Source organism: Miscanthus floridulus, chromosome 12 (assembly GCF_019320115.1).
Source record: "Miscanthus floridulus cultivar M001 chromosome 12, ASM1932011v1, whole genome shotgun sequence".
Taxonomy (NCBI): Eukaryota; Viridiplantae; Streptophyta; class Magnoliopsida; order Poales; family Poaceae; genus Miscanthus; species Miscanthus floridulus.
Genome location: NC_089591.1, coordinates 51386908 through 51411263, shown reverse-complemented (window position 1 = coordinate 51411263; position 24356 = coordinate 51386908). Strand labels below are relative to the sequence as shown.

Sequence of the window (24356 nt, the reverse complement as noted above, 5' to 3'; positions counted from 1 at the left end):
AACAACAGCCGCAAAAGCCCTAAGAAACCCTCGTCAACCGAAATGAACCCAAAGCCAACTCCACGAATAAACCTCCACCAAAGGACCCCTCAAAACTGTATTATCATTTTTGTGGCCTAGGTAAGGGCCACACCACAAAGCAATGCGCTTAATTCGCTAAAGGGAAAGAGTTTCAAGAATCCCAGTAGGCGGCACCTGCACCAAAACTAGTCTACCACACATGAAGGCAACCAAACCAAACACCCAACCCACCCTACCATTATACCCTAGCAAACTACGGTTTACCTCGCAACAACCAATCCACCCTTAATCAAGCTACACAACCTTCCATCACCCATATCAAACGTATAACAGCTTCAACACACCACACCACCCTTTCCAATATCACCCACGTACACCCTCGCAAGCCTACAAAGTAACACACCCACCAACTCCACCCTAGATGACAAACCCTCACCTAGCTCTACCCCCGCTGCCACCCCCGCTAGCCCAACCTTCACAGCAACAACAATAGGTTAAAACTGAGCCTGCTACCCAGTCTAGCCAGACAACCATCAACAATCCCACATCCACATTTAGGGTCATACTCACAATTTCAAGGGGATCTAATGAAGACCACTGGAACAAGAGGCAACACAAGGAGCACATGTAGAGGTGCACCACATGGCGGCCGAGGGTCCACACAAAAACTCCTAGTGGTCACACCTCCCAATCACCTCAACAGTGCAGATCTCAAGCTGCGAGACTACCCCCATACAAATGCAATGGTGATTGAGACAAATATGGTAGGTTGGACCATACCAAAAATCCTAGTAGACACCAATAGCTCCACTGACATCCTATTTTTGTCAACATTCGATAACATGAAGCTCAACATAAACCTCCTGCAACTCATCGGTAACCCCCTCTATGGCTTCGGTAGGAAGAAAGTGAACACAATTGGCAAAATCACCCTGCTAGTAACCTTCAGCGACTAGCACAACTGTAGACTGAACACATAACCTCCGATGTGGTTGACATGCAGTACCCCTACAATGCCATCTTGAGCTGAGGGGTCACCAACATTTTTAGTGATGTCATCCACCTAGGTTATCTTTGCATGAAACTCCCAGCAACGAAGGGCATCATAACATATACGGTGACCAATACAGCATTACAGCGGCCAAAGGTACAACAACACCGAGGTAAAGAAATGTACACAATCTGTCGGTGCGAAAAGTGACCAACTAGTAAATATTTGTAGTTTTGCCGTACGTTGTGATCGGATGTGGTCTAGCACTCAATGACACAGGGTTTATACTGGTTTAGGCAACATGCCCTATGTCTAGTTTGAGTCGGTCGAAGACTTTATTCCTGAGCCCAGGTGCTCAAAGTTTGCTGTGGGGTTACAAACGAGTGGGAATAAGATGGGGGTGTTAGAGGTCCAGTCAGACTCTGGACTGAAGGGCCGAGAGTGATGGGAGCTCCTACGTGCTCTAAGTATTGAAATGTATGCTTTGTGTAGCTTTAGAATGTCTAAAGCTAGCAGAGAGTGAGTCAGACTGATTTGTCTGTCGTCCGTTTGTTGGAATCGACCCCCCCATTGGGAGAGAGCACATCCCCTTTTATAGATGAAGGGGATGGCCTTACAAGTGAGTGAGAGAGAGTGAGAGCATGTGTGTGCTACCTAGTCTTGTTGCCCATGCCATTGGGTACAAGACAGTTTATCGATGCCCACAATACCGCTGATGGCCCGATGCATGTGGTAGGTTCCACCATGTTCTTCTGGTATGGCAAATGTCAGCGCCTACCATACTATAGGACAAATGTCGGTGCCTATAATACTATTCATGTTCTGACATGTCTAGAAGGTTATAAAGTACCCTTCTGACATGACCTGACAGTACTGTCCTGCAAGTGTGCAGGGTATGGTCATTGGTATTGCGGTTTGACTTGAGTGCCCTTTCTTACTTCCTCCACCTAATTCTTTGGGTCCTTACCGAGCGGGCATCCCCGTTTGGTTGTTTTCCAGTCGGCTCAGACCGCGCCAGTTGGAGAAGAGCTGTAAGCAGAGGTTTGGTGTACTCCCGGTTGGAGTGGTGGGCCGGAGTCAGAAGCGAGCGTCGTCCCTCCTTGGCCAGGCCTTCTGGTCGAAGACTGGACCGCTCTTCTAGCCTATCATTAGGATCTAGGCTAGCCCAAGAGTTGCGCATTGTTCACAACATTGTCTGCTGGGCTAAGCTTTTGCTGGGAAGTAGGTCCATTAAAGACCCTAGGTTTATGAACCCGATAGGAGCCCCTGAGCCCCGGGTGATTCGGATAGAATCGTCTAGGGTTTTTTTTTCATTTTGATAGTGGGTGCACACGAGCGCACCCGATGGGTGTAGCCCTCGAGCCCCCAGGCGATTTGGGTAGAATTGTCTGGGTTTTTTTATTTTGCCAGTGGGTGCGCGCGAGCGCACCCGGTGGGTGTAGCCCCCGAGCCTATGTCCGACTGCCGAGTTGGTTGGAGATTGAGCATCTTGGTACTCTTTCCTAGGGCTACAAATTCATGCGTTTCTACTATTTGGGGTGTTCGCTCGTGTTTGTCCCACCCACGATCCACGTGGTCGGTTAATTTCTTGAGTCAGCGTCGGGCGACCTAAGCCCCTGAGCCCAGTTGGATTTGATAGGGGTTGGTCTAGTTCCATGTGTTACCCCGTCCATTGTTTTTGCAACCGGAGGGGCTGAGCTAACATTGCTTGCCTTGATGGACTGAGTGACGCACTTGGTGAGCTCGCTAACGGGCAAGTTCGAGTGGAATTCGGGTCCATCATTTGTGGTGGGGTCAGCATAGCCATCATGTGGCATTCCACTACTCCTTAACCCACCTCCTAGCAGATGTTTGAGTCATTCTAGAGACCGACTCAGGTGGCCCACTGGCCTCCCCTCAATGGGGATTCTGTGGGCATGGCTCGAGGTTAGGATCGAACGAGAAGGTTGAGATGACCCTGTTTGCTTCTGGGTAGATCGGGTGAGGGCCGCTGGGGCTCATCTATGTTTTCTCCTCTGGCTCTATTTGATGTGAGGTAGCCTTGAGCCCTTCACGGGCCAGCCTTCAAACCCCGTTCGGTCATTGCTCATGTTGAATGAGGCAACTACCGCTTCGTGACGCAACACGAAGCGTTGTGATGCATCAATTGCATATGCAATGCTTTGGATGTATGGGATGAATGAATGATTGCATGGATGAATGTGTGAATGTGTGTATGATTGCATGGATGAATGTGTGAATGCGTGTGTTGATGAAGGATGAATGTATGATCATGCATCAGAAAATAAAGTAAGACGGTTTGGTAAAGTTACCTTGATGACTCGAGTGACGGGTTTGAGGAGCTCTTATCGGATATGTCCGAATGAGATCCTGTGTCTGTCGTTCGTGATGGAGACAACATGGCCTGCATGGGGCATCCTACTGCTCCTTACCTGTCCCTCAGTAGTCGCCTAAGCCATCCGATCGACTTAGGAAGCCCGTCGGTCTCTCCTTGATAGAGATCCATTATTGGGCCCTTCTAAGCCCTGCTTGGGAAGGTGGAGGGCTGTTTCCTATGCCAGGCATGTGGTAGTGGTGGGCCATGCCCAGGCCACGTCCTGTCTAACTAGGCAATGTTTCATTGGGCAGAGCGTGTCCCATCAGTTAGGACGTGTCCCAACGCATGCGTATCCACATTAAATAAGGGAAGGGAGAGGGTTTTTCACCCCAATCCTTCACCTTTCTCCTACTACTACGTCTCCTCCTTAAATAGGGGAAGGGAGAGGGTTTTCATTCCAATCCTTTGCCTATTCTCCAACCGCTGCCTCTCCTCCTTCTTCCTTCTCGCCAAGCGCGTTCGTGTGCCACTGCGGTTCCTAGGAGAAAAGAGGGTAAAGCGAGGGGGAGGAGAACTCACAGATCCGTTCATGAGTCCGAAGCATAATGTAGAGCTAGAGGCCATCCAATGTGGATGAGGCAGTGCTAGCCGCCTTCACCGAGAAGGGGTTGCTCCCACCGATGGAGGTGGCGCACTAGAGGGCTCCTGCGCCAAGGGAGGCTGTTCCGTGACCTCGGTCCGATGAGGTTGTCTTCTTCCTCGCCTTCCACGAGCGTGGGCTAGGATACCCCATGCACTGGTTCCTACGTGAGCTCCTCAACGAGTGGGGCCTAGAGCTACAGCACCTTAATCCGACTAGGATGCTGCACATTGCTGGCTTCATCACTGTCTATGAGGCCTTCCTCAGGATAGAGCCGCATGTGGACTTCTTTCGGTGGATCTTCACCGAGTGAGCTTTGTTGGAGGGGAAGCCACCTAGGACCACGTCGGTGGGGGTTTCGCCCTATAGAAGAAGTCGAGGCCGTCGGGCTCCTACTCTACGTACTCCCCCTACAACTCCAATTAGGGGTGGCACAGGGAGTGGTTCTACATTAGGAACCTAGTGGAGGTGCCATTCCTACCGTTCACCAGAAAAAGGCTAGAGAGGCGGGAGAGCTAGTCATGGGGTCCCTCTAGTCAATAGAACAAGCTGGAGGTCATTGAGGTGGAGCTCCAGAAGCTAGTGTAGCATGGCCTTGATGGGTTGTGGGTGTTCCACACCTTCTTCCGCCATTGAGTCACCCAGCTAGTAGAGAGGAGGCAGCCGATGTGGATGTACTCCGGCCTGATGGATCCTGACCGTGCGTCGTCGGAGGAGTTGGTGAAAGACGAGGTCTAGAGCTAACTCGACCGGGTGCTGTAGCTGAGGAATAAGGAGTCCCTTGAAGGAAAGCCTAGACCTCTCCATGCCATGAAGCTATCCAATCTAGTACGCTCCCCTCCTCCTATTTTGTGACCTTTTTTCTCTTGCTTTCCTTTGTTCTAACTTGGAGTCATCCATTTCGTAGGGACTCACTAGCTACAAATCCTAGCCACGTCTTTCAAGGGGGCTAGAGGGTGTGGCTCGGCAAGCTGCCCTGAAGGAAGTGGCGGATGCCAAGAAAAAGAAGAGAGCTGAGAAGGCTCGAATGAGGCATGAGAAGGAGAAGGAGATCGCCCGATGGGTGTGGGCTAGGGAAAATAGGAGCGATGTGGAGGCGGAGCTCGAGTTAGAGGAGCCCACAGAGATGGGTGGTGACGTGAGCACCTCCAAGGATGACGGAGACTGGGGCATCGCTGCGACCTCGGTGGAGCGTCATGCACTTGTGGCCACGTCCTTCGGTGGTGGGTGGGATGCGGAGAGGTGCGGTGATGTTCTTGTGTTAAGGAAGCGCGCCACGAGCTCGAACACTACCATCGAGCGAGAGGCGAAGCGGCCACGGTCGCCATGCCCTTCGGAGGCATCACTGGCCTCGCCCCCTTTCTCTAAGCAAGGCGGGGCACGTCGGCCGATCGGAGGAGCATGCTCACACCCCCATGTCTTTGGAGCTGGTGCATGCGTGCGACCCACAACAGGGAGGTGCCCCATCGGTTGCCCTAGCGGGTGCGCCATGAGCCAGCGGTCGTGGTGACTCGCAGGCCGATCGGGAACCGACTAGGTCGGCACCTCCCTCGGTCGATGTGAGGGGGCATAGGTCACAACCTGTGAGCGGCCCTCGTCTAGCAGGCTCATCGCTAGTAGGTCGGGGCTTCAAGGCCCTACCGCTTTCATCTAGGTATGTATTATTGGTTTCTTTTTGATGTCATAGTTGAGTTTTTTGAGTGCGACTAACTTGTACTTATTTGACAGCAGCTAGATATTGATAGGACTGGGCATCGCCCTGCCTCCCATGTGGGAGGAGTGGAGGCTTAGCCTGCAGTTAGTCACGATGAGCGGCGGGGAAAGCAGGCTAGCGGTGGTGCCACCTTCCCCTCTGGGGGTTGCGCCCTCTCGACCGGTCGTGAGCACAGTGGCAGCATCGGCGGCAGTGATGGCGGCGATCCTAGTGGCAACAATAGAGGCTAGGTCAGAGGTGACCCTCACAATCCCTCTGACATCGGTTGCGCCGGAAGAGAGGAGGGAGACCAGGCTCCTTGCCTTGCCCAGTGGAGGGATGCATAGCTCGCCCTCCTAGTCCGAGCTAGAGGTGTTGGGAGGAGATGCGGCCAGGTTGGAGGGAGAAGGTCCACCGGTGAGCCACAGAGTTGAGATAGCGGAGATCCCCTGCTCCAGCAAGGCAGGCTCTAGGGTGGAGCCATCGGTCCTCCCACCTTCGTAGGAGCTAGTGGTGGCCCATTCATTGCATGATGCTGTGGCGACGAGACCTTCCAGCGGGTTGGCAGTGACCCATGAGCTGGTGTGGCCCTACCCTGGTGACCCAAGGAAGGCTTGGTTCATTCTTCGCGATGGGGAGGAGGTGGTGCTCTGGCACTTCCTGGAGGATTGCGGACTGTCGATGGAGTCTGACCTCGCCCAAACCAAGGCAAAGCTCAAGTTGACCTACCGTGCGTCACCGAGGTAAGCCTTCTGCTTTTTTAGCATTTGTCCTTGACTCCTTGGTCTTCTATTGCTTGTTTCAACATGCGTGCTTCTCGCTTTACATGAGTTGGAGGCGACGTCGATCCACAAGTCCTGTTTCCTCTGGGAGGAGCATGGTTGAATGGAGCAGGAAGCCATGATATGGCGGTAGGCCGATGAGCTCGAGTGCTAGCTAGAGTCCACCCGTCGCAAGTCCCAAGACCGGGCGGCCGAGGCGACGGTAGCACGAGCGACAAAGCTGCTCGTGGTGGAACGAGCGACCGCTACCGAGCGAGGACTTGCGGCGATGAAGGTCCACCTGACAGAGATTGAGGCAGCGCTCTAGAAGTTCTTAGAGACCCTAGAGATGGAGCAGAAGGCCTGGTCAGAGGTCGATTGAGAAGTGCTCGCGCTCCGGGGGCAACTACTTGGGATGGAGGAGTCTAACGCTCAACTGCTTGAGAAGGTGACCCGGTAGGCGGAAGGACTCTCCATCCTTGAGAACACCTACCTTAGTATGTACCTGTTGTGACTTTGGTTGATGCCTTGGTTTTTCCTTTTCTTTGCTTCTGAGCTTGTCGTCCTTCTTCCAGAACTGGGCAAAAGGATTGGATTGCTGGAGCGGAAGCTGGAGACAGCTAAGGCAGCGATCGGTCGAAGCATGGAGGCGCTAGCCAAGTCCCTTAAAGAGCAATGTGCTCTCATGGGGGAGCTCAACCAGATCTGCAACGTTGCCCAGGTCATTGTTTCAGAGGTGTTTGGGTCAGAGCCAAGCACCAGCACGCCCGCCATCAAGCTGGCGGAGGTCCCGAATGAGGTTTGGGCGCTCATCTCTGATGGGATGTTCTATAGGACATCAGGGGTGTTGACCTTAGTGGCAATGCACCACCTGAACTTGGACTTTGCCACCATCTGTAGAGGGTACACCGACGGCTATAGCAGGGACGCCATCCACACGCTTAGGGAGAGCTTAGAGCCACACGCACAGATGGTGGCCGAGCAAGTCTCCACATATGGGTGATGGAGGCTCACTGTGCGATCGTGGCTAAAGGCGTGTGCTAGGAAGACATCATCCTGCCTGCGGATGGAGTGGAGGCTAGGTCGAAAGTGAGCGTCGTCCTATCTCTGACCAAACCGAACATTGCCCTATCGGAGAGCAAGCAGCCCTTATCTTCATCAGTCGCGCCGTCAGTCGATGCCGCTGGGCAGCCATAGTAGAATTTAGAGTAGAAGTAGTCAGTATATGTAAAAGTTAAGTTCATGGGGAAGCCCCTGTGTGAACAGTTTGTATTCATGAATACATCGACTTTGGTTTGTGATGGCATCACTTTGTAAGGGGAAGCTTGTCCCTTCCGTTCTTTGTTTTTACCCTAGCATAGCTCTGTTTTTATCATTTTTTGCACCTGCCCATTTGACCTGTAGGCTGCAATCTTAAGAACCTAAGCATGGCCTATGAGGTTCAGCTACTCATAACCATAGGTCATGGTGGGATGTGATCGGTCAGAAGTTTTAAGACAAAGTTACGTGGGTAATTAAAGGAACGGATTACCCTTTCATTCGGATAAAAAGTATTTACTATATGATAGTAAAAAAGAGAGGTGGTATCGCACCCTCGTGGAGCCCCCGAGCGACCTGGGCTGAGAGTGTTCAGGCCAAGGTGCTTGTAGGAGCAAACATTGAATGAAAGAAAGCAGTAAGACCAAATTTTTAGGTGAAGAAACGACGTAATTGTTCAATATTCCAAGTGTTGGTGAGATCATTGCCGTTGTCGTCCTTCAGTCGATAGGCACCTAGTTAGAGCACTTCAGTCACCGTATAGGGTCCTTCCCATGGCAGAGAGAGTTTGTGTTTCTCCTTAGTTGATTGGGTTCTTCGAAGCACGAGGTCTCTGACCTCGAGGATCCTCCCTCTGATTTTTCTTTCATGGTACCTGTAGAGAGTTTGCTGGTAGCGAGTAGAGCGGATGACGGTCATCTTGTGAGCCTCTTTGAGCAGGTCGACTATGTCCTACTGAGCCTCTGTGGCTCAGTCATGGTCGAAGGCCTTCACTCTTGGGGTGCCGTGGTCGAGGTTGAAGGGCAACACTGCTTCAGCTCCATAGGCTAGGAAGAAGGGTGTGAACCTTGTGGATCGGTTTGGGGTCGTTCTTAGGCTATAGAGGATCGCTAGGACCTCTACAACCCATCGCCCAGCATACTTAGTGAGTCAGTCGAAGATGCATGACTTTAGTCCTTGGAGGACCATGCCATTGGTTCACTCGACCTGACCGTTGGTACGTGGATGTCTAACTGAGGCCCAGTCGATCCTGATGCCATTTCTATCACAAAAGCCTAGGAACTTTGTTCTAGTGAAGTTAGTTCCATGGTCAGTGATGATATAGTTAGGAACATCAAACCAGTAGATGATGTCAAGGAAGAACTTGACCGCCTCTTCCGAACGAATGTTGGTGATGGGCTTCGCCTCTATCCACTTGGTGAATTTGTCCACTGCTACGAGTAGGTGAGTGAAGCCGCCCAGGCCCTTTTTGAGGGGTCCTACCATGTTGAGGCCCCAGACCATGAATGACCATGTGATGGGGATGGTTTGAAGCTCCTGTGCTGGCAAATGAGTTTACCAAGTGTAGAACTGGTATCCTTCACACCTGCGGATGACCTCCTCTGCATCTCATAACGCTGTGGGCCAGTAAAAACCTTAGTGAAAGGCTTTTCTGACCAGCGACCTTGGGGCCGTGTGATGTCCGTAGATTTTGGCATGGACCTCAAGGAGGAGTTGTTTCCCTTGGTTGGTAGGGACGCATTTCATGAGTACTCTCGATGAACTTTGCTTGTAAAGTTCATTACCAAATGCGACGAACGTCTTGGCGCATCGAGCAATCCATCGTGCTTCAGTCCTTTCGGGTGGGAGCACCTCCTTGAGGAGGTAGGCGAGTAGCGGTGCTCGCCAATCGGCTTGATCGAGTGCTACCATAGTGACATTGGTGGGTGACGTCATCACGGAAGCACTGAGGTCAGAGCCCCTGAGCGCCAGGTTGGCATCGGGGTGTGTCTAGATCGGACCTTCCAGGATACGAGTGGACGGCTCATGAAGGTCGTTGATGAAGACTCCATCTAGAGACGGAACCCGTCTGGCAGCCAATTTTGTGAGAAAATCAGCGACATCGTTGTCCTTTTGGGGGGCATGATGTAGTTTGATCCCCTAGAATTTGTCCTCGAGCTTGCGCACCTTCTGGCAGTATGCTGCCATGAGGGGCTTTTGTAAGAGGACTCCTTCATGACTTGGTCGACGACCAACTCTGAGTCGCCACAGACGTAGAGCCGTGTAGCACCGAGCTCGATGGTGATGCGTAGTCCGTTGATGAGGGCCTCATATTCTATGGCGTTGTTTGGGGCCAAAAAGTGAAGGCGGATCGCGTAGCGGAGCCTATTCCCATCCCGGGAGATCTGAACCACTCCAGCCCTCGAGTCGGGTGCCATGACTGACCCATCGAAGTACATCATCCAGTACTCGTGGGTGACATCTGGGGTCGGGAGCTAGACCTCGGTCCATTCGACGACAAAATCCGTGAGAGCCTGAGACTTAATAGCGGTGTGGGGGATATACCTGATGTCGTGGCCCATTAGTTCAAGTGCCCACTTAGAGATCCATCCTACAGCGTCGTGGTTGCAGACGATGTCTTCCAGCGGGTATGAAGTGACGACTAAGACTTCATGGTCGGTGAAATAGTGTAGGAGCTTCCGAGTCGCCATCAGCACGGCGTATAAGTTTCTGCACCTAGGGGTACCGAACCTTGGCGTTGGTGAGTACCTCGCCGACGAAGTATATGGGTCATTGGACCTTAAGGTGGTGTCCCTAATGATACTAATTATGTACTATAAATATTAATATTTTATTATATATATTGGGTCAAAGTTAAAAGTGTTTGACTCATCGGGAAGTATAATAATAGATGAAACATAGTAATGGTTACCACATCATGTAGCATGCCATGGCAAAATTATGTTTTCCTTTAAAAGGATTTTCAAGTCATTGATCACGCTGGAGGCATTACCCACATTTTTTTGTCAAATCAAATACATAGAAGAACCACGTACATTTGTATTATGAAGAAAATAGTAGTTGCAATATATTACTCCAACGTGAACCGTGTTATATACATTCAAAAAAGTGTTATACATTCGTTAATTATATGTAGAGTGGACTCTCCCTCTGCTGAAATTAGATTTTTTTTAATTTTAACACTTTTTGATAACTAATTTTAAATCTAACACTGCAAGTTTTTTTTAAACTAACACTTTTGGCCGCGCCTATTGCCCTGGCGCGGCCAAATGCCTGTGCCGCGCCATGCATGGTGGCGCGACAGAAGTCTGACGTGGTGACGACCAGTTTCGGTGACCGTTGACGTGGCAGCTCTTGCCGCGCCACCGATCTTGGCGCGGCAGTGCCGCGCCCTGATCCATGGCGCGGTAGAGCCGAATAAATACCACGTGGCCGGCCGCCCGCCCGCACGCAACCTGCCCGTCGCCTGCCGCCTGCCGCCAGCGCCCGCACTCGCCCATCCGCCGTCAGCACCGCCAGCCGCCATGCAGCGCCCGCGCCAGTCGGGCCTCGCCCGCCCGACCACGCCGCGCCCGGCCACTCCCGCCGTGCAGCGCCCGCTGCTAAGGTATCTCCTCTCGATTTCATATTTTTTGCTTATTATTAATTTAGGATAATTAGTGATTTAGGATAGTTAGTAATTTAGGATAGTTAGGGTTGATTTCATATTTTTTTGATTATTATTGATTTAGGATAATTAGTGATTTATGATAGTTAGTAATTTAGGATAGTTATGGTTGATTTTATATTTTTTTATTATTATTGATTTAGGATAATTATTGATTTAGGATGGTTAGTAATTTAGGATAGTTAGGGTTTTATGATTGGTATTGATTTATGATAGTTAGTGATTTAGGATAGTTAGGTTAGTGAATTTGTTTGTGATTTACATAGGTTTGAGGTTGTGTGTTCTAGTATAGTTAGGATTTTGGGTTTAGGGATTGTTTATGTATTTATTATTTAGTTTATAGTTAGTTATTTAGTTAGGGATTTTGGGTATAGATAGTAGTTTACTCTAAACCCAAAAGGGTTTAGGTATTTTAGAGATTGATTATGTATTTATTATCTAGTATAGTTAGGATTTTGGGTATAGGGATTTAGAATAGTTAGGTTAGTAATTTGTTTGTGAACTTACTAATGTTAATTTAAATTTTGTTAATTTGAATATCTAACGTTTTGTTTATCAATTCGTAATAGGATGGCTCTTCCCACGCAGCACCCGTTGTACCCTATTTTTGAGGTGGAGTACGACGACCAGCACCGAGCACACATCTTGAGTGACAATGACGCAGAGATGTCCTTGCCTCCTTTGAGGCCCTGCACGCACACTAGGGCGCACCAGTGGGACGAGCATTATGCGTCGTACATACGGCGTGCCGGCTTCCTGGAGCTTGTTCGTGTTGTCAACCACGGTCTTCCGCCCCTTGACCCAGCACTACTTACTGCAGCTGTAGACAGGTGTGAGTACATTCTTTGTACATAAACTTTCTTCTAACAAATTTAAGACAACTAACAGTCGTTCTATTCTTATAACAGGTGGAGGCCTGAGACCCACACATTCCACCTACCTTGTGGCGAGATGACCTTTACGTTGCAGGACATGAAGGCTATTTTAGGCCTTCGGTTGGGGGGACTTCCAGTGACAAGGATAGTTGACAACAATCACTGGAGGGAGCTGGTGGCTCAGTTTACTGGCTTTCTTCCATCGGACGACGATGCTTTCAAGAAAAATAAGTGAGTAATTCAAGCCTATTTAATACTTGCATTGCTTTCCTGCAGCCATAGGGTCTCATTTTCTTTGGTCAATTTCAGGAAAAGTTCTGGGGTTTCGTCGTCCTGGATCACGGAGCGCTTTGATTACTTGGACCCATAGGTTGAGGAGGCTCTGATCGACAGGTTCGCTCGTGTGTGGCTCTGACACTTTCTTGGTGCTTTCCTCTTCCCAGACATCTCGGGCAACACAATCAGCTGGATGTTCCTTGACATACTACGACAGCTGTGGAAGAACATAGCGGCGTATAGCTGGGGCAGCGCAGTCCTGACATGGACGTATCGACAGCTATGCGTTGCCTGTCGTCGCACCTTAGGATATACAAACTTTTGGGGGTTGCTCGTACCTACTTCGGGTGTGGTGTTGGGAACGATGGCCCGTTGGGAGGCCCCTTAATAATGGTTTACCGGTAAGTACTTCGGTTCACTATATTCTTGGAGGCAATTACATATGAATTCATTATTAATGGCTAATTCATTGTGTTCAATGCAGCGATGGAATGGGCAGGATACACTCCCTACAACTCTGTATATCTAGACGAAAGCAAAGTTAGTTAGAGGGAATGTGAGGCGCAAGTACAGGGAGTACATGGATAGTCTCGATGTCCTGACATAGCACTAGGTTACGCTCTCTTTACTATCATACATGTGTCTTATTCGATATCCACTATATCACAACCTAACTCAATTATAAAATTTCAGGTGCATTGGTGTCCTTGGGATTCTCCGGAGCTCCAGGACTATCTCAGTCCTGTCACTAGGGACGAGTCAGACGAGTATCGCTGCGCCATCTCTCTTATTTTCTTCCATATGGTTGAGATTCACTTGCCCATCCAGGTCTGCAGATAGTTTGGGAGAATGACAGGCTACCCACCACCGCTTTACTCGACCAACCAAGAATTGCACGGGTGCGTTATCAATTAATAACAATGCTACAATCTAGAGATGTGTGGTACAACTAACATTATTTTGTTGTAGGTATGACCATAGGAAGAGGTACAAGACCAAGGATTGGTGCGTGACACACAGCTCGTGCATCCATTTGTGGCAGAACAATGTACGACATCCGGTCCATGCAGGTCCTCCACACGGCCAGCACTCCTTCGATGAGTACCTGCGGTGGCTTCATAGGTCTACGAGGACACATATCAAGCCCCCGTACACTGACGTGGTGATTGACAAGGACTCGGAGGAAGATGTCATCGAAGATGTGTATGACGTTATCACTAGGGAGGACACAGCTAGAGAGAGCCTCGCTTCAAAGATACGTGGTAATATACTTGAATGGTACAATTTGTTATCCTTTTGGTATTAAGTATGTGTACTAAAACTGTCCAACCACATTTGTGTACCCAGGCGATACAATTGTCAAGGCTGTCCAACGAAGCAGCATTCCGGCTTCATGAGTCTAGAGGTCAGGGGCCAGGTGTTCTTGTGACTTTTGTGGAGGTAACATAAACTTGTCCGTTCTGAAAATGTTTCTTTAGTATATATGCGTTTGGGTAATGCACTAACTTTAACGTCTATTTATGCAGAAGGTGAAGAAGAGCTACAGGAAGCTAGCTTAGAAGCTGAGCTGCATGGACACTCCTTATGAGAAACCGCCACTCTCAGCGCGGTCGGGTGGCACGTCTTCAGCCTCTTTGAGGACACCAGCCGGCTCTTCTTAGCCGATGACTTCGGCACGATCGGGTGCCACTTTCGTGGTGCGTACACCACCACATCATAGCGCTGGGAAGGACCCTGCAACCGAGGACAACGATGACAATGACCTCCCGAGCTTCCGTAGATAGCACGATCAGTGGGACGATTGGCCGCAGCACGAGATCGGCATGTCTCAACTAGGTGGTGCCCTGCTTGGTACCCAAGGAGCCACACAGGTACTATCAAAGATAGTTTATTTAAATACGTAGGCTCCATGAACTAACGATCATAAAGAATTATAAGTAATCGTGCGTATTATATACTTACAGGGTACAAGCCATACGCACCGTCGACACGACCATACCGACGTTGGCTACACTCCCAATGTGTTGCCAACAAATCCGAAGAGACAGAGGCGTCCGAGGGATCCTTACACTCCTGGGTCTTGGTTTGTTAGGTCAAACGAATATTGGCGTCCGAAACTTGTGGGGTTATTTGGTTATGTTATATCAAACTTATGTCAAAACAATGAAAATGTTATGTGGCAGCTTGTCAACTTGTGCACGGACTTCATTTATATGTTTCATATATGTTTCTTTGCGTCGTGGCAGCACTGCCGGCGAGATTAAGTACCAACTAGTTCGGGAACCGACAGTCCCGACGTATCTCGACGCCGGTGGCAATTTTTCATAATCGATTAGTTAAATTGGTGGTTAACCGTATTATGAAAGACGAAAAACAAATCATTGGCTTATCAAATTCTCTATTCGGCCGTGAAAAAAATTCAACAAAAGACAGAAACAAATCTACTATTAATTTTACATCAAGCAATACTTAGAATAACTCCTACTATCGGCGCGACGCGTTCGGATTAAACCGTTCAGGTACCGCCGGCCGGGCGGCAGGCGCGGCGGCCAGGCAGGCTTGCTGTTCGGGCAGGCGGGACTAGGCGCAGTATTTATTCGGCTCTGCAGGGCGCGGCACTGCTGCGCCAAGGTTGGTGGCGCGACAAGAGCTGTCACGTCAACGGTCACCGAAACCGGTCGTCGCCACGGCAGACCTCTGCCGCGCCACCATGCATGGCGCGGCACAGGCATTTGGCCGCGCCAAGGCAATAGGCACGGCAAAAGTGTTAGTTTTAAAAAAACTTGCAGTGTTAGATTTAAAATTAGTTATCAAAAGTGTTAAAATTAAAAAAAAAATCCTGAAATTATAGTTTATGGCCCTTTTGCATTGTTGGAAATTTTTTCTGTTTTCTACATTTTCCCTGTGATAGTTTTGTATAGTTCTTGTGAAACTTCTGCGTTCCAAAGCAGCCCTTACTTTGAGTTTTGTTCAAACTTTAATCAAATTTATATAAAAACATACATCAACATCTATAATATCGAAGTAGTTTTAAATACGTCTTGATAAGGTATCTATTTAAATTTTTAGATGTCAAACTTGATCAAATACGTTTCTTATTCTAAGTTAAGAGCATCGCTACCGATAAGTCAACTCATCACCAGAAAAAAGACAACAATGTAACGCAGGTTTTTCTTTTGTTATAAACACATAATTAGGTTGAACTGACCCTAACCCTACCTGAACACATAGGTCCATGCTTCAATCCAAAAAAGAAAACCCATAAGAGGATGAGTTTGGATGGGCCAGAGCGGAAACCAAATGACACGGTCTAGCGGACATGTGGGGCGTATTTTTTTTAATATTATCTCCATCCTAAGAATAATCAACTTCTAGAGTTGTTCTAAGTCAAATTATTTTAAGTTTTACTAAATTTATAAAAAATATTCATATTTTGGACATCAAACTAGTATTGTTAGATACTTTTTTGTGAAATAGTATTGTTAGATACTAGTACATCATAAAATATATTTCCATAACCCATTCATTTGGTGTTATACATAAATGTTATTATTCTTTATTACAATATAGTTGGTTAAACTCAAGACAATATGACAGTGTAATCCTATGAGTGCATTTGTTTGTGAACGGAGGAAGTATATATCTATTGTATCTATATCTATACCTAATATTAAAAAGGTAAAATTTTGCACCACGCTATTTTTCGTCCGGTCCATTCTGTTGAGGCCCAACTTACAGGCCCACTCGCTCATGTCTGCTTGCGTGCCGTCGCTGCCGGCCCACTCGCTCGCCCGCTCCCGCCCCGTCGCTCCTCTCGACATAAAAAGTCGCTCGTCACCCTGCACCGCCGGCGCCGTCGCTCCTGTTGTTCTCGTTTCGTGAGGTGTGGGACGCAGTTGAGGGGTTGAATACGGTCGCACGTATTGACGTATATGAGGAATCTTACCGTCGGGGTGGATTTGGCCAGAATGTTGTGGCGGCGGCCGGTCGCGGCAGCCAGCGACGGCAGCGATGGGTACTCACGAGAGCGCGGCGCTTGGACTAAGTGAAGCCTGGGTGTGGTAGCGACCGCAGAGGAGCTAGGCTCCCTTACTGACGGGGGCATATGATGGACGATAAGCTAACGACTGTTTTAAACGAACCCCAATGTATACTTTCTTTTTTTTGAACTTACCCCAATGTATGCTTCATGTAAAATACATAGCGGTCAACACATAGACTATTGTGTTGGTAACTTTACATAAAGGTCATCTACTTCTCTTTTTAACTATGAATTCAATGAATAAACTGTATATATTTACACAATTATTACATATAACTATAAAAACAGTAGAAAATGGAAGTATAGATTGTTTTCATGGCTTGTCACTTTCCTATATCCTATATGAGTAGAGGAGCTTTTCGGATATATACGTATTGGACTCCGGGGGTGTTAACGGTAGAAAATGGTTTCACAGCTAATAATGCTGTTTTGTTGTGAAAGAAAATATTATATCATGGCTGATAAATAGAGTTGATAAGTTCAAACGAATAGAGTTTCGTTGCAACGCTATTAAATCATTCAAAATAATCAGCTTGTTTCAGTTTTTTTTTCTGAATCACATGACACTGTTAAATCATACGAAACCCATCAGCCGAACACACTGTTCGTCTGTTGCTGGCGGCTACGCCGCTGCGGTGCTTGCAACTCAACTTTTGGTACTTTACCACCCCACCACCCACCCAACCAAACCAACCCACACGCTAAAACCCTCCTCGCCGCGTCCGCCTCCTCCCCATGGACGGGGACGACGCCGGCGGCCAGTTCCTCGCGGGCTCCGCTTCTCCGCGCGCCGAGGAGGCGATCGCCGCGGCTCAGGATGACGCCCGCCTCCCCCTCACCCCCTCCGCCGGCGAGGACTACGACGACCTCTACGGTGACGTCAACGTCGGCTTCATCCCGCTGCTGCCGCTCTCCCCCTCTCCAGCTCCGACATCGCCTCCGAAAACCCCATCCCCCGGCCGCTCCATCCAGTTCCCACCCAAGTCGCCGCACCGTCTCCCGCCTCCGGAACACCTACCCGCGCCCGCGCCGCAGCCGAGACCCGAAACCGCGCGACACCAGCCGCCGCAGCCTCTTCCGCCCGTGCCGAGACACCACATGACGCCGACGCAGCCGCAGCCGCAGCGCCCGCCGCGAGGTGGCGGCGCCTCCTACTCGTCGCCGCCCAGGTGCACGCCACTGTACATCAGCGAGCTCCACTGGTGGACGACGGACGCGGAGGTGGAGGCCGCGCTCGCGCCCGCGCCGCACGACGCCGCCGCCGCGCTTTACTGCCTCCACTTCTATTCTGACAAGTTCACCGGCAAGTCGCGCGGCATCTGCCGCGCCGACTTCCTCCATCCCGCCGCGGCCGCCTCGGCCGCCACCGCGCTCCATGGCCACACATTCCACGGGCGCCACTGCGTCGCCTCGCTCGACCGCCCTCCCTCCCTCCACCGCCTGGGAGACGATTCCGACTCCTACACCGAAGCCGCCCGGTCCCCCAACCCTACCAGAGGCCTCGGCAACGGCGGTCGTGGTGCGAGCGATGCGACGGCGGTTCGAGGCAATGTGGCCCCCGCGTTGGGTGATCGGCCGCCTCTGGCGCCACCTCAGCCGTCCGTGGTTCCCCGGCCGACACCTAGCCGGCCGTTCGTTGGCATTTTGGGAGGTGTTGGTGGGTACGGTGGGTTTCAGTCAGTGGCACAGTACAATGCGGGGATGATGGGCAATGGTATGATGTCGTCGGCATTGGCACACCACATGAACCCACCGTTCTTTGCAGCTAGTGGGATGGCGATGCAAGGCTCAGGAGTCTGGCATGGTCACGGGATTTCTGGGGGCTTATGGGGTGCACAGCAGGAATATAATTTCAGAAGTTGTCAAATGCCATGGCAGCAGCTAAGAGCACCAAGGCAGCACCAACAGGCACATCAGCAATTTGGGAATGGGAACTACGGGAAGCAGGGGCGTGGCTTAAGAGGCGAAGGACTAAGTAATAAGAACGAGGAGAGGAGCATTGGCAATGTGAGATATCCTGATAGAAGGCAGGCTGACCGTGATGGGGGTGATTATTACAAAGAGAATGATTGCGAGAAGGGTCGCCATCAGGAGCGCATCGTGGACAAGGAAAGGGAGCAGGAGAAGCACTGGAATCAGAGGGATCGACATGGTGGTGGCAATAGGAGGTACCAGGAGTACACTGAGTGTGCTGACCACGATAGGAGAGTACGGGCAAGGTCAAGGAGCCAATCAAGGGATGATGGTGATGATGATCATCCAAGGAGGAGGCGCTAATTTTGCACTCTAGGCAGCATCTCCAGCTAAATGGTAATTGAAACTCTTGGAAACACATTGTTCTATTAGTATTACGTTCTATTTCCTCCTATAACTAGTGTAAGCGCTGTATATCTGAAGTTATTATTCACCTAGGTTTTTTTGTTTGGTTCATTTTTGGAGCAATCATTCATAGCGTTCTTGTTCTGAGTTGCAGCCTCTTACATGATTGGTAGATTTAATATATCCCTAGATCTATATTGCAACCAGAAGCTCTTCCCTTTAGTCATATTCTTGTGTAAATGTACACAGTCAGCTCTTGTTGTAACTGACAGGATGGTACCCTTAAGTCAACTCCTTTAGCACCATTATGCATTATGGTGTCTAAAAGAGCGTAGCTTTCGAAACTTGAATGGTTGATGTTTTTATCTCCTTATAAGCATCAACTATGATCCTTTTTCTACTTTCAATCTGTCACAGAGATAAAAGATTGATCTCTATTAATTTATTATGTTTCTCCTTTTAGGTTGCATCTTGTGTGAGCAGGTAGTAGTTGGTTATTGAGCGTGGTGAATTCTTGCCACTTCTTGTTAGTCAGTTACATTGGACTTAGTGCAAAAACAGCTGCTACATTCATCATAGCCATGTTGTTTGACTATTTAGCATTGGTTACATAAAACCATTGCCTTTTTTTTTGGAGGAAAACCATTGCCTTGTTGTTGACTTGTTATCAACATGCCATTTTCTCCTGACTCAAGTGTGTCTATGCCATGTCATACTACATATTCAGGAGTTCTCTCTTCATGGGAACATGTTACTTGAAATATGTAAACTCATTAGTCATTGTTCCTATCTCCATGCAATTCATTAATCAGAGTCAGAACACAATATGCCGGCATTCTTTTGGTCACATTGTCTTTTGCCACCTTTGAGCACTTGTGCTAATTAAGTGTTGAATGGTACTGTACAGTTAAGAAAGAACTTATCAGAAACCTGGTAATGAAATAAATGTCTCTTATCACAATACCATGCTGTCAGCATATCACAGAATAGTGGTGATCCTCTAGTGCTTCATCTTAACAGTTAGTAGCATACATGTTTGGGCCATGTATAATATTTAACTGCACTCATGCATATCTTCCATGCGTATACTGACTGACCATCTACTAGCATATGGTTTTGACATGCTACTCAGAACTAAACAAAGCAATTGATTTGGTCGGTTCTATCATACATGACTGCCAACATATTGGAATAATTTTTATACTTCTGTGATTGCAAAAGGTCCTGGGTTCGAGTCTTACCGCCTGTGACCGGAAGGTCTCGGGTTCGAGTCGCGGTCTCCTCGCATTGCACAGGCGAGGGTAAGGCTTGCCACTGACACCCTTCCCCAGACCCCGCACAGAGCGGGAGCTCTCTGCACTGGGTACGCCCTTTTGTGATTGCAAAAGGTCATTATAATTTTCTTAGCCAAAGATAATTTTTTTTGCATTGTAATTTAGCTAATTATTTACTGTCTCTCGAGTTAATAGGTATTCATTCGTTCTAAATTATAGTTCACTTTGGCTTTGTGCTAAATCAAACTTCTCTAACTTTGACCAAAGTTTAAAAATTACAATAACATCTACAAGTTCAAATAAATGCAATATCAAAACGTATTTCATGGAGAATTTGATGAAACTAATTTGGTGGTGTATATATGTTGGTGGATTTTTCTATAAACTTGGTCAAAGTTAAAGAAGTTTGACTTAGGACAAAACCAAAGTGAACTATAATTTGGAACGGAGAGAGTTTAACGGAATAATTTATTTCATGGAAATCTTGAAAGGAATGTTAGATTTTAATGCTATGCCAGTTACTTATTGTTTTCCACTTTGAGCTAGCTTCAAGTATATTGTTTTTGCTTCATTTTTTGTGAGGCAAGCTTGGCTTTATTGCTGTGAGAATGTTCAGAAAGAGGAAAGGATAAAGACGAGGGGTAAGTGTGACTGTGGATGCTATAGTGAATCGAGTGGAAAATGATGAGTTGTACTAGGATAGACCTTGTTGATTGTCATGTAACAAATTCTCACATAGCAGTTTCAACTTACTGCTTGCACAATACACTGTGAACAATGTGGTGTATGGAATATAATAGGTGGGATACACCATATTGTTCTTTTGGCTACAGTCGATTGGGAAAAGATCCATTTGATTTACTGAAACATACTCGATGCAAGATGTACAAACTTTAGTGATTTGGTGTTTTAGGGGTGCTAGCAAGAGAGAGAAAACTAGGGAGGGTGCAATACGCTGAAGCGGGTAGTGCTAGCTCACAGATGCTAGCACCAGTCGCTTAAGTTAGCACCATGTGCAAGGGAGAGAGAAAGACTACTTCTTTGCTAGTACTGCCTTGGCTTGTCGAGCTTATAAGCATTGCCTCCCAACTAGCACCTGATATTTCAAGGTTTATAGAATTTAACATTATCATACGCTGTGCTTGCTCTGTACTTTCCAGGTTCTGGCGCCACTTCATGAACCATTAGAATTCTGGTTTTTCCATTCCATGCTAGTGCTCGATGTTAGACAAGCGAAACCTGTGTCTCATGAAGATTCTTGCTAGACTTTGTCAGGATACCGGACTACCAGTGGTGTTCTTTCTTTGCTAGGGCTTCAATGTATAGTAGTCTCGTTCCTTAACCATTTCTAAAGCTTCAACTACTGTGGTTTTGGTTTTGAGTAAGGACTTGCGAGTATATTTGTTTTTTTTTCTTTTTCACATTTGACTTTCACCAGTGATATTTCTTCCACAGATCTTCATTCAATCTAGAGTTTCTTCATGTTCTCCATTAGATCGAAACACCATTTACATGATTGATTGATTATGCAGTTGTAGTGCTTTCTCGCAAATGTGGATTAATTTGGTATGACTCCTGTTCAAATATGCTGACCCTGTTCATTCATATCTGCAGGCAGATTCATTGTCCTCTGCAGTCCTGTTCAGCAACTTCTGCTCTCCCCGTAGTTTGCTGCAGACACCAAGCGTACCCGGTACCAAATGTCAACTGACTACAAGGAATTAGTAGAGATAACCAGCACAATAAATTTATCTTCTGCAGTAGTTAAACTTAACTTGTGATAATGTTGGATGAACCACTCTAAGATGGCGGATTGATTGGTGACTTTGCTTTCGGTGCAGACTACAGTGTTATTTAAAGGTAGGTGATCCCTGACTACGGTAATAGACTTAGTATTTATTTTTATTGTTCACAGGCAACATGTTTTGTTTGGTTGAACTTGGATTATCATGTGGATCTGTGGTGCGGGATGTAGCTCATTTTCTGAAATGTTTTCCCTGGCGCTCTTCATATGGTGATTCCTGAACGTTAACAGATGAGTAAAATTCATGTCAGAGAATGAGACTGCTGTAGTATGTTTCTATAAGATAGTGATGGATACCTGCTGCACCGTTGATCGCCCTCGTTGAGATCAAACTGAGTGTTGCTGTAGCCTGTATGCCCGTGTCCTGGACTCCTGCGTGCCAACTGGATGCTTCGTTCGTGCAGCAGATGCTCGGAACAGGTATACACGGATTATTGTTACAATCGGGCTACAGTTTTTTCTGCTCCGCACCCCTCTCATCTTAATTATTTCTGGCCGTTTCCATACGCAGTTTAATTATTTATTTGGAACAAATATTTACACTGACGGAACAAACATTTACACCATTCGAACATTTTTAATAATGCGTAGTGAGGCTGAAGTGAAGGGGAGAACACCGGCGACGGCCGGACGGCGAGATGCGTGGCCCACCGGGAGTGTCGGTTTGTGGGCTGCCACCAGAGTGCCGGTGCTGGGGGGCACTAGTTGTTGTTGTTAGTTGGGCTGGGCCGCGACATGCAGTGGTAACGCGCCTAGGGGAAGTCACGGGCCGGGCCGGGCCGTTCGGCGCACACAGCTGAGGCCACAAAAACCGGTTTGTGTTTGTTCATGGTCCGGAACGGAAGCAGAAAGCACTGCGAGTTGGCTGATCGCCGCCAGATATACACATACACTGTGCACGTCTACATCTGTACCGGCACATTTCGGTGCGGCCGCCGGCCGGTGTAATGGTCGCGGCGGAGAGGTCGGTCGGTCTATCCTAGTCCATACATACACGGATGCATGTGCATGCAGTTGGGTGCTGCTCCCGCTTTTTCGATAACCCAACCATATTTCCTTCCAAACCACAGACAGGCAGGCGGCCGGCGGCCGGCGGGGCGTTCCTTTCGGTGAACCGACACCGGTCGCAGCGAACCTTGTCAACTCTTGGATCGGCACTTGGGCTGGGCAGCAAGGTTGTCGCGCCCGCGCCCAAAATAATGGGCCGCGGACGGGCAACGCAATGCCATCTGCAGTGGCAGTGGCAGCTCTATGCCGCCGGCCACCGCCCGCCCTCCGGCATGCAGATGGAGCCCGAAGATGTGACGAACACGATGTATGTGGAAGGATTTGGGGTGAATCGGTGAGCTTTATTGCGAATGTAACAAGGTTCTTGGATTACAGGAGCGGCGAACCGCGATAGAATTCTACTTCTACAGCTAATGGATAACTATTCAGTTACATCCGTTGCCTCTTCTTCTCTCGCCATCGCCCTTTATAGCTGTCCAACGCAACTGTTGCCAGTCTGGCAACAACGCCTGCTTCAACCGCCTTGCCGGATCACCAACCGCTCCGCGCCTAATCACTGTCAACAGGGGCCCGCCTGTCATGCTGTGACACTCCCCCGGTCTTGAGATTCAGACTATCCTCAGTCTGTTGCTCCTGCACTTGCTCTCGTGGCACATCCACTTCATCTTCCCATGTTGCCATTTCAGGTGGCATGAAACTCTATTGCTGAATGATCCTGGTACTCAGAATCTTTTCTGGTTGCTGAACCATCAGTGGATCAGTGCTGACTGACGTCAGATCAGCAGATACTGCTTTCTCCTTTGGAACATGTTTCTTGAGCTGTGAGACATGCAAAATAGGATGGATTTTACTGCCTTCAGGTAGCTGAAGCTTGCAAGCCACTGCTCCTACACGCTGCAGAATCTGGTATGGTCCATAGAATCGAAATGAGAGCTTCTTATTGGTTCTTGCAGCCACTGAGGATTGCACATAAGGTTGTAGCTTCATATATACCCAATCTCTAGGCTCAAACACTCTCTCCATTCTATGTTTATCAGCTTGTGACTTCATCCTCTGTTGGGCTCTTTGCAACTGTTCCTGGATGACTTTACTTAGCGCTTCCTGTCTTTCATCCACTGTTCCAACTCTGGAACTGTACTGAGGTTCAGATTTGAGATGCCCAATTGTCTAGGACTCTGACCAGACAACACTTGGAAGGGAGATGTACCTAAAGCTGAGTGGTGTGCAGTATTGTACCAAAACTCTGCAACTGAAAGCCACTTACTCCACTTGGTTGGATATGAATGTACTGTACATCTAAGAAATCCTTCCAAACACTGATTAAGACGTTCAGTCTGTCCATCAGTTTGAAGATGATAAGCCGAGCTCATCAATAGCTGTGTATCAGTCAACCTAAACAGCTCTTTCCACAAATTACTAGTGAAGATAGGATCTCTGTCAGATATTATAGTTTTTGGTAACCCATGTAACTTGTAAATGTTATCCAAGAAGAGTTTTACAATCTGAATGGTAGTGTATGGATGATGTATAGGGATAAAGTGGCCATACTTTGAGAATTTGTCCACTACCACTAGAATGGAATTGTACCTGTCAGATGTAGGCAGGCCTTCTACAAAGCTAATGACCTCCC

At 48.4% G+C, this 24356-nt stretch overlaps 1 protein-coding gene across 1 annotated transcript; it reads left to right on the top strand.

The window, feature by feature from the left end:
• The first annotated feature begins 17056 nt into the window (after window positions 1-17056).
• On the top strand, window positions 17057-21743 carry LOC136495286 (uncharacterized). The gene is made up of 2 exons (XM_066491252.1): window positions 17057-18631; window positions 21529-21743. Exon 1 carries the CDS (start codon window positions 17057-17059, stop codon window positions 18596-18598), a length of 1542 nt encoding a protein of 513 aa, XP_066347349.1. The 3' UTR covers window positions 18599-18631; window positions 21529-21743.
• The last annotated feature ends 2613 nt before the right edge of the window (window positions 21744-24356 follow it).